Source organism: Halichoerus grypus, chromosome 5 (assembly GCF_964656455.1).
Source record: "Halichoerus grypus chromosome 5, mHalGry1.hap1.1, whole genome shotgun sequence".
Lineage (NCBI taxonomy): Eukaryota > Metazoa > Chordata > Mammalia > Carnivora > Phocidae > Halichoerus > Halichoerus grypus.
The window spans coordinates 44,393,618-44,409,727 of NC_135716.1; the positions used below are offsets into that span (position 1 = coordinate 44,393,618).

Genomic DNA, 16,110 nt, shown 5'->3' on the forward strand with positions numbered 1-16,110 from the left:
GCTTTTTCCAGCTTCTGGCAGCTCTAGGAGTTCTCTGGCTTACAGATGCATCCCTTGAATCCCTCCCTCTCTTCATATTGCCTCCCTCTCCTCTCTGTATTTTCCTGTCTCTTATAAGGACATGTGCTGTCCATTACATCTTCAAACATCCTTTTTTCCAAACAAGCCCATATTCACAGGTTCTGGATAGACCTACCTTTTGGGGGTCTCTATTCAACCCACTACAATAGCTAATTGTGCAGATTTCTTCCTACTGAATAGTTTAACAGTTCCAGAAATAGGCATAAATATTTGTACTAGTTGGTACAAATGTTAACCTGACATTAAAAAGAGACTCAAAAAAACAGAGTGGCCTAAAAAAGGCAGAAGTTTATTTCTCTCTCATCTTACAGTCTGGCCAGTCTAGGCTGGTAGAAAGGCTCTGGTAGATTAGGTCATTAAGAGTCCCTGATGCCACTGATCTCTGTTATCTCAGTATCTTAACCCAGGAAGGGGAAAGAAAGTGGAGAGCAAGGCATTTCCTTTAAGCAAATGAGACTGGAGTTGCACGCATCAGTTCTACTCTGCCATTCTATTGCTGAGAACTTAGTTACTTGGCTACTTCTATCTGCAAGGGAGACTGGGCAATAGTTTCTTTAGCGGGGTGGTCACATACCCAGATAGAACTTTTAGCACTGGTGGAAGGTGGAGAAATGGAGTGGCAATAACTAGCAGCATGTGACAACTTAAAAAAACAAAAACAAAACTTTAACTCTCCAAATCATCTATTTTTAAATTAAACAGATCATTGGTGGAATTATTACAAGTTACGCATCTAATTACGCCATTTGTCATCTTCATTTGTAGACTGGAAAATAAACATTAACTTTCCTGATTTTTTAAAATTCCTAATATCTTTGACATTAATTACCTTAAAAGAAGAGATGATTTTGACACTGTTCAGAAGTCAATTGTTACACACTGTGTGGTTAGTCATTAGTATTTTCCTAGAACTACCACTAAAACTTTATTAGAAAATATATCTGTCTTGAGTAATTCATCCCCTGGTTTCCACGAAAGAGTGTTTATCTGGACTTTTTGCCCTCCATCCCTTTGCTCTTCCACATGGTGGTGGGAGGAATTACCTGGGAGGAGGGTGACAGCTGATAGCTTAGGTTAATGTGTCCTCGATACAGATTACAACTTTCCCTCTAGTGGGCTGTCCGAGGACTAGACTGGCAGTAGTTTGTCATTATTTGGCTTTCACTCTAAGACAGATTCCCCATCAACCCTATCAGTAGTAGAGTTAAAGTTTTGGTCTTCCTTTTCCTGACTCACGTGTCTCTCTCAGTTCAGAATTTAGGAGGTGAGAAGAAGGAGTAACATATGAACCCCTCTAATCTCAACAATGACTATAAAGCCTTTTTTGTTTCCCCACATGATTTGTGAGCATAAAATAATCAATCAGAAAAGTTCCTGAAAGGCTACAGCCAAAGATTATGTTTAATGTTGTTAAAGAAAGGGTAACATTTCTGTCCAAGGGAGAGATTTGTTTTCGGTTTACACCCCATCTGAAAGTTATTCTTCTAGTTCAAAAGGAGCAAAATAGGACACCTTACTCCCACTCTACTCCATACTTTCCTCCCTCACTCCATTCCTATCTCAATACTAGCAAGGGGTAGAACACAGAGGCTGGAGTCCAAAGCAAAAGACATATTGGGTTAATGGGCTGCAAAAAACAAAGAGAAGCTAATGGGTTATAAGTATTTGGCAATGAGAACTGAACAAAGCAACCTCCTTAAAAATGCCATTGGCAGAGATTACATTGATGGAAACATTCGGAAACTGCAAAAAGATAAAAAAGGGTTTGTATAAGGAACTGACCATTTCAACAGCCTAGTAAGAGGAAAGAACAGCACAAAACACAAGAAAAGGGTCAGCAGAACCTGGCACCTTAAGAACAACAACAAAGAGAGAACAGAACAGAGATGGTTCCTTAGGCACACTTGGCTAAGGACTCAGTTGCAAAGAGAAACTTGAAGCTAAAATCAAAACTTCGCTGAATGTTATTATGGGTTCAATTTAGGATCAAGTTACTCATCTATACTTCTCTATTTTATGGTTTCAGCCAGCTGCAATTTATTCCTCATGTTGTATCTACAAAGTCCTATGTATGGGGGGACCCTCCTATAGTTATTAAGAGTATATCGAGGCTGGAAAGACCATAACTGATCCTTGTAGCCAAAGTTCTGATGTTCTGAGTGGACTCAGTGGGTAAACAGCACCCCTAGATGATGCTGCCTTAGGAAGGCCTGACCATACCTGAGTGGACTTCATGTCACACATTTTGAGGAGTGACTGCTGAATGACTGTGACCAAGGCTTCTCTCTCTCTTTAGCTATGAAAAATGACACATGACACTGGCAAAAAAGTCACCTGAAATTCTGTATGATTTGTTAGACCTCATTTTAAAGATTTTGGTAACATGAGATTCTTTGAATACATAAATTTTATAGTATTTCGGTTACATTATGGAACATAATCTTAACATTCTGAGATTCCTTCCCTTTTCTCATTCCCCATATTCAATCATTCCAAGTAATCTTGATTATGCCTCTAGATGTTCTCAAGTGTATTTCATCTTTCCATAAATGAGTTGAGGCTCATTTACTTTGTCTCTTGGACATGTGAAATAATCTACCAACTGGTTTCCCTCACTCATTCTCCTCACAGCTGCCAGTAAACTTTCTAAATCCAAATCTGTTTCTTTCTTTCTTAAGCTACACAAATTTCAGGTACTCTCAATTGACTATAGGATAAAATCCAAACTCTAAAGAAGTGGTTCTGAAAGTGCGGTCCCAGGACCAGCTGCATCAACATCACTAGGAAATCTGTAAAAAATGTAAATTCCTTGCCCTCTCACCCCAAATCTATAGACTCAAACTCTCTGGGGATGGGGTCCAGGGATCTGTGCTTTTAAAAGCCTCCAGGGATTCAGATGCATACTCAAGTTTGCAAACCACTGCAAGAGACTGACACAGTGGTTATGCTGTCTCCCTTCCCCCAGGCTCACATGTGTACTCCGTGCATCATCTGTCCTCAGATCTTCCCACGACTTCTCAGGCATATCGTGCCCTTTCCCACTTCTGTGCTTTGGCACTTCCTGTGTCTGAAATGCTATTCTACTCCTCCATGATCTGGTCAACTCCTACAAAGCCCCTTAAAATCCTTTTGGAATAAGCAGGATATAAATAAGTGTATACTCATCCTTCAACATCCAGCTCAAATATCACCTTTGCTGCAAAACTTTCTCTGATACCCAGATTTAGTCACTCCTTCCTCTGGGCCGCCCTTGGACCTAACACTCCACGCTACAGCTGCTTATGCCTCTCTCACCACAAGATGGACCTGTAAGGGCAGAGTCTCACCCTCAGTGTGCCCTTTAAAATGCTGGAATCATAGATGCTCCCAATAAGTAATTACTGAATAAGACCTTATTTGGTGGTTTAACAAGCAAGCCTGGCTACTGGCTACTCTTTTTTTTTTTTTTTTTTAATTCCTTTCTTTTAACTGAAGATGAATCCTCCTCTTCCAAGGGAGATTGCTCTCTTCTTCCTCTTCAAATGGGAGGATAGATTTGAGAGAGAATGACATGAAGAGATGAGGCAAAAGAAAATCAGCCAGATTCAGCCAGATGGGTCACTTTATGCCTGGAGATCAGCAGAGTATGCCCTTCCTCCTGAACTCATATTTAATAGATGAAACAAATGATCTTGATACAAATCCAAATTTAAAAAATATTCTCTGATCATATTTTCTTTATAATCTTTACTTATGAGAACAGTTGAAAAGCCACAAGTATTTAATAAATGTTAGAAATCATAAAATTCTGTGTCTGTGTGCCTAAAAATAATAGATTCAGTCTACAGAAATAATCAATATCAGTCTCTGATCCTATTTTCTATACTGGGAAATAAGGCTCATTGGCAGTCGGATATTCTGAATTTTCCTTTTCCTTACTTTCTAAACAAAACTTTAAACATAATATTTTATACTCATTTGTCTCCTTAATATCCTATATAGTGTTTATTAATGTGGTGGCTAGACTGAGCAATACTTTGTGTGTACATCTACTTGTACAGTAACAGAATTATAATAACTGCAAGGCTTGGCATTTTCCCCCACTATTGTGAATAACAACAGTTTTCTAACTGAACCTTGATATACTGTTTTCACAGAATTGAAAATACTTGAAATTAGAAACACCAAATCTTCTGATTGTTCTGGACTGGAAGTTATAACTGTAGCATCAGCCTGTAATTTTCGTACTGTGAGTGGTAATTAGCTAAACAATTACTTAGCTGATATGAGTGGGTGCTTCCCCCTTTTCTGCTAATTTTTACCTGCCACCTCCATCAAGACTCACTCCTTCTGGGTCAAATATGTACTGAAGAGCATTGTAAGAGGAGAGGGAGGCTGGAGATATACTCTTCAGGAAAATGTGTACTTGGTAAAGGATGGACAGGTGCGTGAGCAAAATGATGGCAGATCAAGGCTGGAGGAAATTATAGCATTTCCCATCACAACTGTAATGATGGACAGAGGGAGTTATAGAAGAAGACTGGTTATATTCACAATTAGCTCCTGGAATTAAGGAAACCCAGGAACAGAATGAAGAACATTTGTTGGAAATGGCCAGCCATCAGGAATCATCTACCTTGCCCTTGCCATCCCAAACCCCTTGACACCACTCTGATGCACCCATTACGCATGCTTTGTAATTGAGTTAATGTTCCCTTCTTCACAATTAGACCGTACTTTCTGAAGGCAGGAAATGAATTTCCTTCATCTTTATAGTCTCAAAGCAGCTAGCAAAGTATATATCCCCACTATGCTTCTGTTGAACAAATAAGTTAAATATACAGCATTAGAAAGAATTAGTTGTTAACACTGATATAACAACTTCACACAGGGTCCAGACACTCATTTAAATTATATATCTCAAGCAAATCTGAAAAAAATAAGGCACTTGTCTTCTGTGAAGTGCTCCAAAAGTAGTGTTCAAAGTATTTGCCTTGCTAGCTGGAGAGCTTCTTGAAGAAGAGCACTATTCTGATTCCACTATTTGATGCACTGCTTACACTTTCATTTCCTTTGGCTGCAGGAGTCCTCACTGAAGGAGGCCTGGCATGTGTGTTCATTTGACACAGTTTCATGAAGTGAATTCAAGCCTTCTGAAACTCTATTACAAAATTAACCAGATTCTAATTTTGATCTCAGAACCCTAAAATCTTCCCCAAAACCTACCAATCAAAGATGTAAATATGAGGCAGAGAAAGGTAGAAACATTACACTCATGCAAAGACTCATAATTGTGCATGAGAAACAATTTGCATGAATAATAATCTCAGCAAATTAATTTTAACTATTAATTTCAATACCCACATATCAAAGTGTACTTATCATTATGGATGTCCTTAAATTTAAGTGAAGGTAATATTGTGAAATATTGTGAAATCCATAATTATAAAATAATTTAGAGTTTGCAGAGTAATTTACCATTGAATTAGTTTTTAATAGCATCTTACCATTTTGCTTTTAAATGTAATTAATAATGCTTGATTGGATTCCCTCTTCTACCTCCTTCCATCTCCTCACAGATACTAACAAAGTAGGGAATTCAAATGACAAGCACAGTGGCAAGTCTATAACAAAGAGGCTGGAAAAATGTACCCAGTGTATGACTGACACCTAAAGAGCTGAGAAGATAAATCAGGGAAATTATTTGTGATCAGGGAAATTCATGTAAATCATGTCCTAGGCTATCAAAGGGGAGAGAAAAACTATCTGCATTCTCCAAATAAACCCCCAATGACAGACTCCATTACAATTAGAAATCAGCTCTGGCAAATTTGCATTCATTCCTAGTCATTTCTTTAAACCTCAGAGAAAGCATTGCCTCCGGCAGCTAATCCTTTCCCCAGATCTTAATCCCACCCTCCTCACCTCATTGGGAACCTGGCTTCATCACTTCTTTTCTCCTTTCTGTTTCTCAATCCTTTTCTCTCCCCAGGCTTCCTTATCTCAATTTATGAACACGCTGGAACATCACACAATCTCCCCATCTTCCTCACCTGGCATCACCTCCTAGCTGTCACCCTTTTCTTCCTTTCTTTCTGTTCAGGATCATCAAAAGAGCCATTTAAACTCTGCTATACTCACCTTTCATTTACTCTCAAACCTCTACAATTTGCCTTTCATTGAAAGTACTTTCCCTAATGCCGTAGTGGCTACTTTTTTTTTTTTTTAAGATTTTATTTATTTATTTGAGAGAAAGGTGGGGGTGGGGGGGTGGCGGGGGAAGAGGAAGAGACAGTGTGTGTGGGGGGGGGATGGAGCTGAGAGAGAGAGAGAGAGAGAGAGAAAGAGAGAGAGAGAGGGACAAGCAGACTCCACACTGAGTGGGGAGCCGGAAGCGAGACTCGATCCCAAGACCCTGAGATCATGTCCTGAGCCGAAACCAAGAGTCAGATGCATAACTGACTGAGCCACCCAGGTGCCCCCGTAGTGGCTACTTTTAAAACAGATTATCTAAAGGACACTTACTGGTCCTTCTTTCACCTTGAACCCTTTGCAACATTGGGCACTGCTATCCTTTCCTTCCTTCTTAATATTCTCTCTTCCTTGGATAATAATTTCTCCTGATCTTTCATAACGCCTGAACTTTGATTTTAAAACCTGGTTCCATCACTTTCTCTGTGTAGCCTTGGGTAAGCTGTGTGAACTCGGGTGTTAGTAGTACTGAACTAATCAGCCTTTAACCTTTTCAGCTATCAGTCAGGGTCCCAGTGGGCAACAGAAACCATAGTAAAGAGAGTCTAATCAAGGGAGTATTACAAGGATGGTGTAGCATCAGGAAGCCATTACCAGAGCCAGGATGGAGCTGGAAACTTGATAAAGGAACTTTGATCATGGAAGAATTCAGTTACTGCCAAAAACACAGTGAAGCTGGGTTAGGCAGAGGTAAATACCCTGACCACTTCTTACTCCTACTATCCTCCATCTTCTTCTGCTGCCTTTTATTGGTCAAACCTAACTGGAAAGCCAGAGCATGGAGGAGGCTGGGTAATGCAAACTCTAGAGCTCAGCCTCCTGAGACACACAGCAAGGCAGGGAAAAGCAGAGAATGAACCCAGATGGAGGACTAGCAGGAAACAGCCAGTCACAAGCACACTACCTACCACCCCCCTTTATTCACTTAAAAATATTTAATGTGCCAGGAACTATTCTAGGGACTACAGAAGATCCCAAGACTCCTTAGGGAAGACAGTAAAGCAATAACTATACACATTTCAGATCATAGATACAAATGAAAAAAAGGAGTACCATTACTCTAATGTAGACTCTATCTCTGAGATGACAGTAAAACTTAAAATAAATAAAAAGGAAGGAAGAGATAATAAATTTTCTAAAAGCTAGGGGAAGAGTATTCAAACAAGAGAGATTAGCAAGGGCAGAGTGCAGACATCCTGAGGTAGAAATCAGTTTGGCCTATCCAAGGCAGAGACAGGAGGCCGGTGTGGCTGGAGGGAGGGTGGCAGGAGATGAGGCAGGACTGGTTGGCAGAAGTTAGATCATAAAGGGCTTTGTAGACTTAGCAAGGAGTTGGGGTGTTTTTGCTAATGCAACAGAAAGGTTTTAGGCTGGGGGTGGCAGGTTGGAGTGTTTGTAAGTTAAGACATATCTAATTTCCATTTGTAAAACATAGCTTCAGCAATTCTGTGAAAAATAAATCGTAGCAGGCAAGGATGGAAACATCTTGTTATAGTCTGCATTGCCCTGACCAGAGCTCCCAGGTTCAGGAGAGCTGGGAGGTGTTTTGTGTAGGGGTGGCACTGTTTGGGTCAGGATGGGTGCCTGACATACAAGTAGCATGACGACCGACTGGCTGGCAGCCAATGATGGGGCTCAGAGATAAGGGGTCTTGCAACTGGACTGTGTTCCTCTGAAATGTAGGGGAGAGGATAAGAAGAGTAGTGTGAGGACAGATCAAAGAGGTAGAGAAAAAACGGAGAGCCAATGGGAAAGAAATAAGAGAACAGCTTCTAGAAGGGCCTTCGTTCCTAATACCTACTCATATATCCATATAAACCCTTTTGCTTTCACCCTTTTAATTGAGGTGGTCTCTGGGTCTTTCTTACATGCAAAATAGTCTAATGAATATATTAGTGTTCTCAAGATTTCATTCTTCTCTTCTAATTTCCATCAGTCAGAAATGACGAAGATCTGCTCTGGTAACAAATAAACCCCTCAAATCTCAGTTGCCTAAAACAACCAGTGTTGACTTCTCACTCACTTTTAAATATCCATCATGAGGTGAATGGGACTCTTTTCTGCATCATCCTCCCTCTAAGACCAAGACTTACAGAGCATATACTCTCTGGAACATTGTTGATTGCCATGGCAAAGAGCAAAAAGAGTTCTGGAAGGTCTTGCATCAGCAATTAAATGCTCACAATTCATGGCAGAATGTGTCATGTGACTCATCCCAACTATAAGGAAGCCAGGAAATGCAATCCTGCTTGTACCTGAAAGAGAACAGAAAATATTTGATACACTCACCACCATTCACTCATCCATAACCATGGCTTTAACTGCTGCCTATACACAAATCTCAAAATTTCTAAGAAATGCCCCATTGTCACTCTTTATCCATATTTTCAACTACCTACTGGAATGCCACAATTGGATTAAATCATAGGTATTTCAAATCTCAAGTACCAAGACCTAATCCTTTATCTTTCCCAGAAACTTTCTGTGTTTTTTCTCTTGGTTAGTGGACCCATAATTGAGCCACTATATCATCTAAGAAACCCAGATATTTGACACCTCCCTCTCTTCCAACATTCATTTAGTTTCCAAGCCTATAGATGTTCCCCTCTAATTTATTCTCATCCTACTAACTCCATGACCATTACCGTACTTCAGCCCTTCGTGGATTCTTGCCCAGACAATTGTGTTGGCCCTGTCTGGTTTGTCTGCCTTAATATCTTTTCCTATAAACTGTGATAATTTATTCATTCCTCAAACATTTATAAAGTGCTTACTCCTTCTTAGTGCTTAAGTAATGAGCCCACCTTGAAGAAATTCAGTCTAAAGACACAGACAGTGATGTAGACTAAAAATTTGGACACAGTGGACAAATGTGATAATAATTATGTAGCAAACAGTGGAGAAATGGAAAGGAAACATCAAATTGAGTGTGGTGCTGATGGGAAGGTAGTTTTGGAAGCTTCTAGAGAGGAAGTAAAACCGGCTAAATGCAAGGAGGCATTAGGAGCTGCTCCTCCACGTGAGCCACAGCAGTTGGAAAAGGTGAAGAAAGAAGCATGTGTCTGACATCACTGAGGTATTTTTCCTGACTCAGCCAAACCAAAATGGATTGAGAGGAATGGCATGAAGAAGCAGGAACCTGATCAGTAAGGACCCAAAGTGTCCTGGTCAGTTAACCGGCAGGCAAGTGGTAGAAGGTCATCCATTGAAATAAGTAACTCAAAAGGAATAGCAGGTCTTGTGGAGATGATACTTTTAATTATGGATACCTTCACATAGCTGAACACTGATTTCAGGCATAGGGCCAAGCATCTTACTTTATTACAGCTGACCCTTGAAAAATGTGGGGATTTGGTCCCTACACAGTCAAAAATCCCTATATAACTTTTGGCTCCTCCCAAAATTAATAGCCTACTGTTGACTGGAAGCCTTACCAATGAAGAGTTGGTTAATACATTTCGTATATGTATTATGTAGTATATTCTTATAATAAAATAAATTATAGAAAAGTTGTTATTAAGCACATCATAAGAGAAAATACATTTATAGAACTGTAGTATACTGAAAAAATCTGAGTGTAAGTGGACTCACACAGTTCAAACCACTGTTGATCAAGGGTCAGCTGTATTTTATTAATCCTCACTTTATGTCATTAAGTTGTACTATTATCTTCATTTTGCTATTTAAAAGCAAACCCTGAGATTCAGAAGTTAATGACCACTTCCACACTTAATAAAATGTTTTGCATTGGAGCCCAAGTTGCTATCTACCAAGCCATGCTAAGTTTAAGGCGCCTACAGGAACTGCACTCGCACGTGTCCACAGGCTGAAGCAAAAGGGAAAGACGGGATTGGGGGTCATCAGAACAAGGGAAACACGGTGGGATCTAAGTTATGGGCGTGGATGAGATGGCTCAACCAATTCTAAAAAAGGAAGAAGGAAAGAGGACCCGGGGAACATTAAAGTTAAAAAGGCGAAAAGCGGAAAAAAAAACAGCAAAAAAGTTTGAGGAGTCGTTTGATAATGGGAATCCTTAAGAAATGTCTTTTCGTGAATCTTTTTGAGAAGTCCCTAGTCCAAGTGTCTGGCACTTGGTAAAGGACCTCTGGGGTTAGAAGGGGCATTCTGTCAAGGGTGGGCTTTTCTATCTAATTACTCCATCTCCTGAAGGATCCGTGATTCCCACATGGGGACTGGGGAGGTAAACAATTAGCAAATTCTCCTCAGAGCAAATCAAGAACTCTTCTTCCTCCAGTGTCGCCCAAGGAGCTGTGGATGTGAGCGTCCCAAAAGCTGCTCGCTCGAATCAGAGGTTACTGCAGAAACAACCAATGGGCAAAGATCCAAGCAGCTTGCGGACTGGGACTCGGTCCGGGGGAGAAGAGCGCGTGCCCTGACACGCAGGCACGCGCGCGCCCGCCAGGGGAGACAGGGAGCGCGCCGGGTCCCCAGCCAGTCACCGCACTCTACTTCACTGCCACTTTCTTCTCTCTCTCTGGTGCCCACGTCCCCTCGGCTCCTTCTCTCCTCCCAGCAACTCCCCTCAGCAGCCCCAGCCCCGGCCGGCCCCGCGGCCGCCGCCGCAACCCCTCCTCACCATCCCTGCAGCTGGCCGGACTGTGCGTCAGGGGGGCGGGGCCTAGCGCGAGCGCCATTCTGGCCCCGCCCCCACGCCGAGGCCCCCGCCCCCTCTGGCCGAAAAGGGGCGGGCCCGGCCGGTGCTGGGTCCAGAGTTTTCTCACTCTCCGTCGGACCCGTCCCTCCGCCGCTGAGACCTTGCCCTTACCCCGGGCCCTCTCCTGCCCCCCGAGCAGACGCAGGGAGTCCAGGCAGGGCGTACGGGGAGCCATGAAGGGCCGCTGCCTGATAGGCGCCGCGGCGGAGGGGCTGGCCGGCTGAGGGCCCGCGCCGGCCGAGGCATGTGGAGCCCCAGCGGGAGCCTGCTCCAGGCACTACCCCGGCTCCTGCAGCACGCCGCCCTCCAGGGCCGAACCGAGCTGCCGGCCCGCTGGGCCCTGCCGCGGGCAGCGGGCGGGGACGACGCTGCCGATCGCCTCCCCCGCGGGGGCGGGGCGAGCGCGGCGGCGGCGGCGGCGGCTGCCTCGGGCGCCCTGCTCGGCGCCTATCTGGAGCGCCACGGTCCGCCAGCGGCCTCGGAGCTGCCGGCGCCGGGCGGGGCCTTGGCGGGCGGCCCCGGGAGCGGCAGCGGCGGCGGCGTGGTGGTCGGCGTGGCGGAGGTGAGAAACTGGCGCTGCTGCTGCCTCGGCAGCACCTGTTGGTGCCGGAGCCTCGTGCTGGTGTGCGTGCTGGCCGCGCTGTGCTTCGCTTCCCTGGCCCTGGTCCGCCGCTACCTGCAGCACCTCCTGCTCTGGGTGGAGAGCCTCGACTCGCTGCTGGGGGTCTTGCTGTTCGTCGTGGGCTTCATCGTGGTTTCGTTCCCCTGCGGCTGGGGCTACATCGTGCTCAACGTGGCCGCCGGTTACCTGTACGGCTTCGTGCTGGGCATGGGACTGATGGTGGTGGGCGTCCTCATCGGCACCTTCATCGCGCATGTGGTCTGCAAGCGGCTGCTCACTACCTGGGTGGCCGCCAGGATCCAGAGCAGCGAGAAGCTGAGCGCCGTTATTCGCGTCGTGGAGGGAGGAAGCGGCCTGAAAGTGGTGGCGCTGGCCAGACTGACCCCCATACCTTTTGGGCTTCAGAATGCAGTGTTCTCGGTAAGTGGTGTCCCGCTGCCCCCCATCCCTTTCCAAGACTGTTTTCCAGCGGTCTTGTGACGGTCCTGGGAGGGCGCTCCATCAGATAAATGCCAGTAGAGAAGTGACATTGACAACAGGAGTTAGAATCACTTTGCGTCGCACGCTGAGAAATCTCATACAAATAAATCTAAGTCGGGGCCTCAGACCTGGTAGAGAAAGAACTCTTTTTTGGCATATGAGTATGGTTAAAAATGAAAAGTCCTTTTAACTTGGAGGGGAGATGAATGGAAATGTCAATTTTAAACATTTGTCATCTTATTTCTGTAGTAGCTTTGGCAACAGTCAGGGAGTGAAGGCTTCACATTCCTAGCTTTCTCTCTGGCCTGCAAAAATGCATCCAGGGTTTTGACTCAACTTTTTAAGGACACGAGGCTGAAGGAAGTGTTTGGGTAAACAGTGGAGGGAGTAGCTTCAGACTCCATATTATAGTCTCCTAAAACTTGTAATAGGCCTTTTCTTCATTAGATAATTTGCTTTAATACGATGCAAAGGGGGAAATCCTCCTGTTTATTTTTCTTTGGAGGAACTGCATTTTGAAATCACTCGGTAGGGGTAAAACAAAATAGGACAGATAACCTTTTGCCTAGTGAGCATATATTTTTCTTTACACACATCTTCTACACTCTTTTTTGCTTGTATTCATACGTTCTGCTTATCCTATTTAGTTTTCTCTAGCTCAGTGCAATTGACTGAGGAATAGAAATACTGCTAGTGAGGAGACCATCTGCCCGGAAGAAAGGAATCCTGTCTTTACAAACTTCCTAACTTTGGACCACATCATTAACCCTATGTGTCCTTGCTTTCCTCTTTTCTAAAGTGAAGGGATTGAACTAGATTACTGAGTTCCCCAAATTCAATGATTGTAAACTACAAAGAGTTCATATAGTGATTTCCCAGGAACTCAGCCCTTCAGCTTGACTTGAATAAAACTGTGGTACGGAAGTAAAGAGATAACAGCATTCAAAACCATAGGGATAGATGTATTTTATATTATGCTAGTGATTCTGATACATTGTATTGTTTTAAAAATAAATTATTGTTAGTCCCTAGAAACTCTCTCATTTTGTTTTGAATTAAGACTAATTCTAACCACTGATCCCTAAAAGATAAAAATTGGTATTTTTAGGAGTGTGGTATTGTTTTAAAGCCCAAATATCTCCTGATTCATTAATTTGAATAATTTTTATCACCACGAATTGCTTTCAAAACAATATATAACTTTAACAAACTATAACCACCGGGTTAAACAATTTGAATAAACTAGCAGTTTATCTAAAAAAAAAAAAAAATTCTACCCAACCTACCATTTTTGTGATGAAATTAAGATTTTTTTCTTCTTCTTTTTAAATGTCTTTTGCAAATCTCATGTTGATTCTAATCAACAGCAGCAACAACTAGAATGAGGCTCATGGAGGCATGGAAATAGATAAGGGTTTTTTGTAGAGAGAAAGTTTGGTGTTTATGGTGGTTTGATATGTTTTTTGGCCTTAAATTTTTCCCTTTTACAACAGCCATAGTATTAAGTATAAACATGAACTTTGACCCAGCCTTGGGTAAAATAGATCACATGTTCTAAGACTTTGGAAGAGGGTTGGGACTAAGGGCCTGAATAGTTTCCTTCTGTTAGTTGGCTTTGTTCTCCAGTATAGCTTGTGTCCTTGTACCTTTTCTTGTTCACCTGCTGTGTGCTTACTACCCTAAGCTCTTTCCAAATATTATTTCTAATCTTTAAGCCAGCCCTGCATAATGTATTTATGCATATAGTGTAGACTTGTTTAACAGTTTGAGCACAGGACTAGTGCTCTGGAGTCCTACTGTCTGCATAGAATCTGTTGACCTTGATCAAGTTGCTTATCTTCTCTGTAGTCAGTTCCTTATTTGCAAAATGGGGAAAGAAGTGGTACCTACTTTATAGGATTATTGAGACAATTAACATAAGACAAATACATGCAGTAGAGTCTGGCTTAACAAACACATGTTCTTTTTTGTCACCATTACTATTGTTATTACCCAAGGTCACCTGGGTACTAAATAATTGCACTATGGTTTTATGATAGGGTCTCAACCCATGGCTTCATTGTATATTTGTATATTTAGTAGCTACTGTAGTCCGGGGTATATAATGAGGACTCATTATATATTTGTTAATTAAAAATAAGACAGTTTTGGAGTGCCTGGGTGGCTCAGTCAGTTAAGTGTTCAATTCTTGGTTTTGGTTCAGGTCCTGATCTCAGGGTCCTGGGCTTGAGCCCCATGTCCTATTCCGCACTCAGCAGGGAGTCTGCTTGATTCTCTCTCCCTCACCCTCGTCCCCTCCTCTCTCTCTAAAATAAGTGAATAAAATCTTTAAAATAAAAGGACAGTTTTTTAACATACTAAATACATGAATAAGAATTTATACTTTGTGCTTGGAAATAATTTAAGGTAATTATGTAGTTGAAACCACACTTGACAAGAGGCAACTCTAAAGTTGGTGCTGTGGGGTCAAGAGCAAAGAAGGAAAAGAAAAGGAAAATGGTCTCTTAAAGAGATGATATTAGCATAATTTTACCGAGGAAGAAACAGGCTTAGCCCTCCAGAGACTTTTTTAGGGTCACTCACCTACCAAGTGGGGAGCTGAGGTTTGAAACCAGGATGGGCTGATGAGGTGTGTCATACTGTAATTTTTTACTCATAGCCATAAGCAGGGTGTGTTGTAGAGCCAGTGAACGTAGTCGGTTACATTTTGTTTATTTTTTTTATTCTTAACTATCTGCTTATTAGCTCTTTCAACTAAAACAGTTTACTGAATTCACCCAGGGTATGTGGGTGAAAAGAAAGCTTAGTTTAGGCTGATTTTTGTTTTAGTCTCTCTCTTTCGTCTTCTAGAACTTCATTCTACCTCCACCCTCTCTACCCTCATACCCCCTGACTGCCCACAGCTGCTCACTTTCCCCGCATATTTCTGTTTTTTTCTTCCCTTCCTGTCTTTTAAAAGATCCTCCCCCCCTTCTCTATTCCATTAAGAAAACTCATTTTCTTAATGCCCCTGATTAAAGAAATTGATCTGAGCTTACCTTAAAAAGGAAGTGAGGTATAGTGGTCATGAGAGGCATAGGCTTTGGAAGTAGTCCTTGGTTAGCCCATGCTGAGTTATGAGGGTTAAATAAGCTAGTCTAGGGAAGGCTTTAAGTATTGCCTGGCACATAGTCAATTCTCAGTCATTGTTAGCAATTATTATTAGTGGTGCAGGTAGTGGTATTTACATTTTAGACGCAGGAGATGATTGTGAAGGTTAATATATAGAAGAAGAAAAGGGGCTCTCCTTTGCTTTGTGTCTATTATTAACCATATTTCGTTGCTTTTTCCATGTGTGCCAAAAAGGGATAAGCAAACTGACACTCTACGTTTTTGAAACTGTTGAAATAAGAAAAAAGTACATACACTTTATAGTCTCAATTATTAGATCATAAGAAATATAATTTCCCAAGTACATATTTAAATTTTTTCCTTTTAAAAAAAAAAATGCGCCTTTTTTTTTTTTTAAAGATTTTATTTGTTTATTTGACAGAGAGAGATAGCGAGAGCAGGAACACAAGCAGGGGGAATGGGAGAGGGAGAAGCAGGCTTCTTCCCAAGCAGGGAGCCCAATGTGGGACTCGATCCCAGGACCCTGGAATCATGACCTGAGCCGAAGGCAGACGCTCAACGACTGAGCCACCCAGGCGCCCAATGCGCCTATTTTTTTGCTGGGAAATAGTTAAAGCTCCCCTCTCCCCCATTTTTAATGTAATCTTGTACCTGTAGTTATTACTGCCTATGAAGACAGATTTATAGACTTATAGTTTGTTTGTGTTTCTAAGTATTGTTCTTTTTTTTTTTTTTTTTAAGATTATTTATTTATTCATTTGACAGAGAGAGACACAGCGAGAGAGGGAAAACAAGCAGGGGGAGTGGGAGAGGGAGAAGCAGGCTTCCCGCAGAGCAGGGAGCCCGATGCAGGGCTCGATTCCAGGACCCTGGGATCATGACCTGAGCCCAAGGCAGACACTTAACCGAC

At 42.4% G+C, this 16,110-nt stretch overlaps 1 protein-coding gene and 1 long non-coding RNA gene across 4 annotated transcripts in view; one reads left to right on the forward strand and one right to left on the reverse strand.

Moving 5' to 3' along the window:
- LOC118551418 (uncharacterized) overlaps window positions 1-10,949 on the reverse strand; it is a 108,373-nt gene extending 97,424 nt beyond the window's left edge. Inside the window, exons 1-2 of the long non-coding RNA XR_013447498.1 lie at window positions 10,910-10,949; window positions 8,336-8,567 (exon numbers count right to left, since the gene is read on the reverse strand). This is a non-coding gene — a long non-coding RNA (uncharacterized LOC118551418). The remainder of the gene's footprint in view (window positions 1-8,335; window positions 8,568-10,909) is intronic.
- Window positions 10,950-11,017: 68 nt separating this feature from the next.
- TMEM64 (transmembrane protein 64) overlaps window positions 11,018-16,110 on the forward strand; it is a 325,182-nt gene continuing 320,089 nt past the window's right edge. For all 3 annotated transcript variants that reach the window (XM_078072242.1, XM_078072241.1, XM_036117180.2), the window contains exon 1: window positions 11,018-12,029. In XM_078072242.1, the coding sequence (XP_077928368.1) occupies window positions 11,232-12,029 (798 nt within the window). In that variant the 5' untranslated portion in view covers window positions 11,018-11,231. The remainder of the gene's footprint in view (window positions 12,030-16,110) is intronic.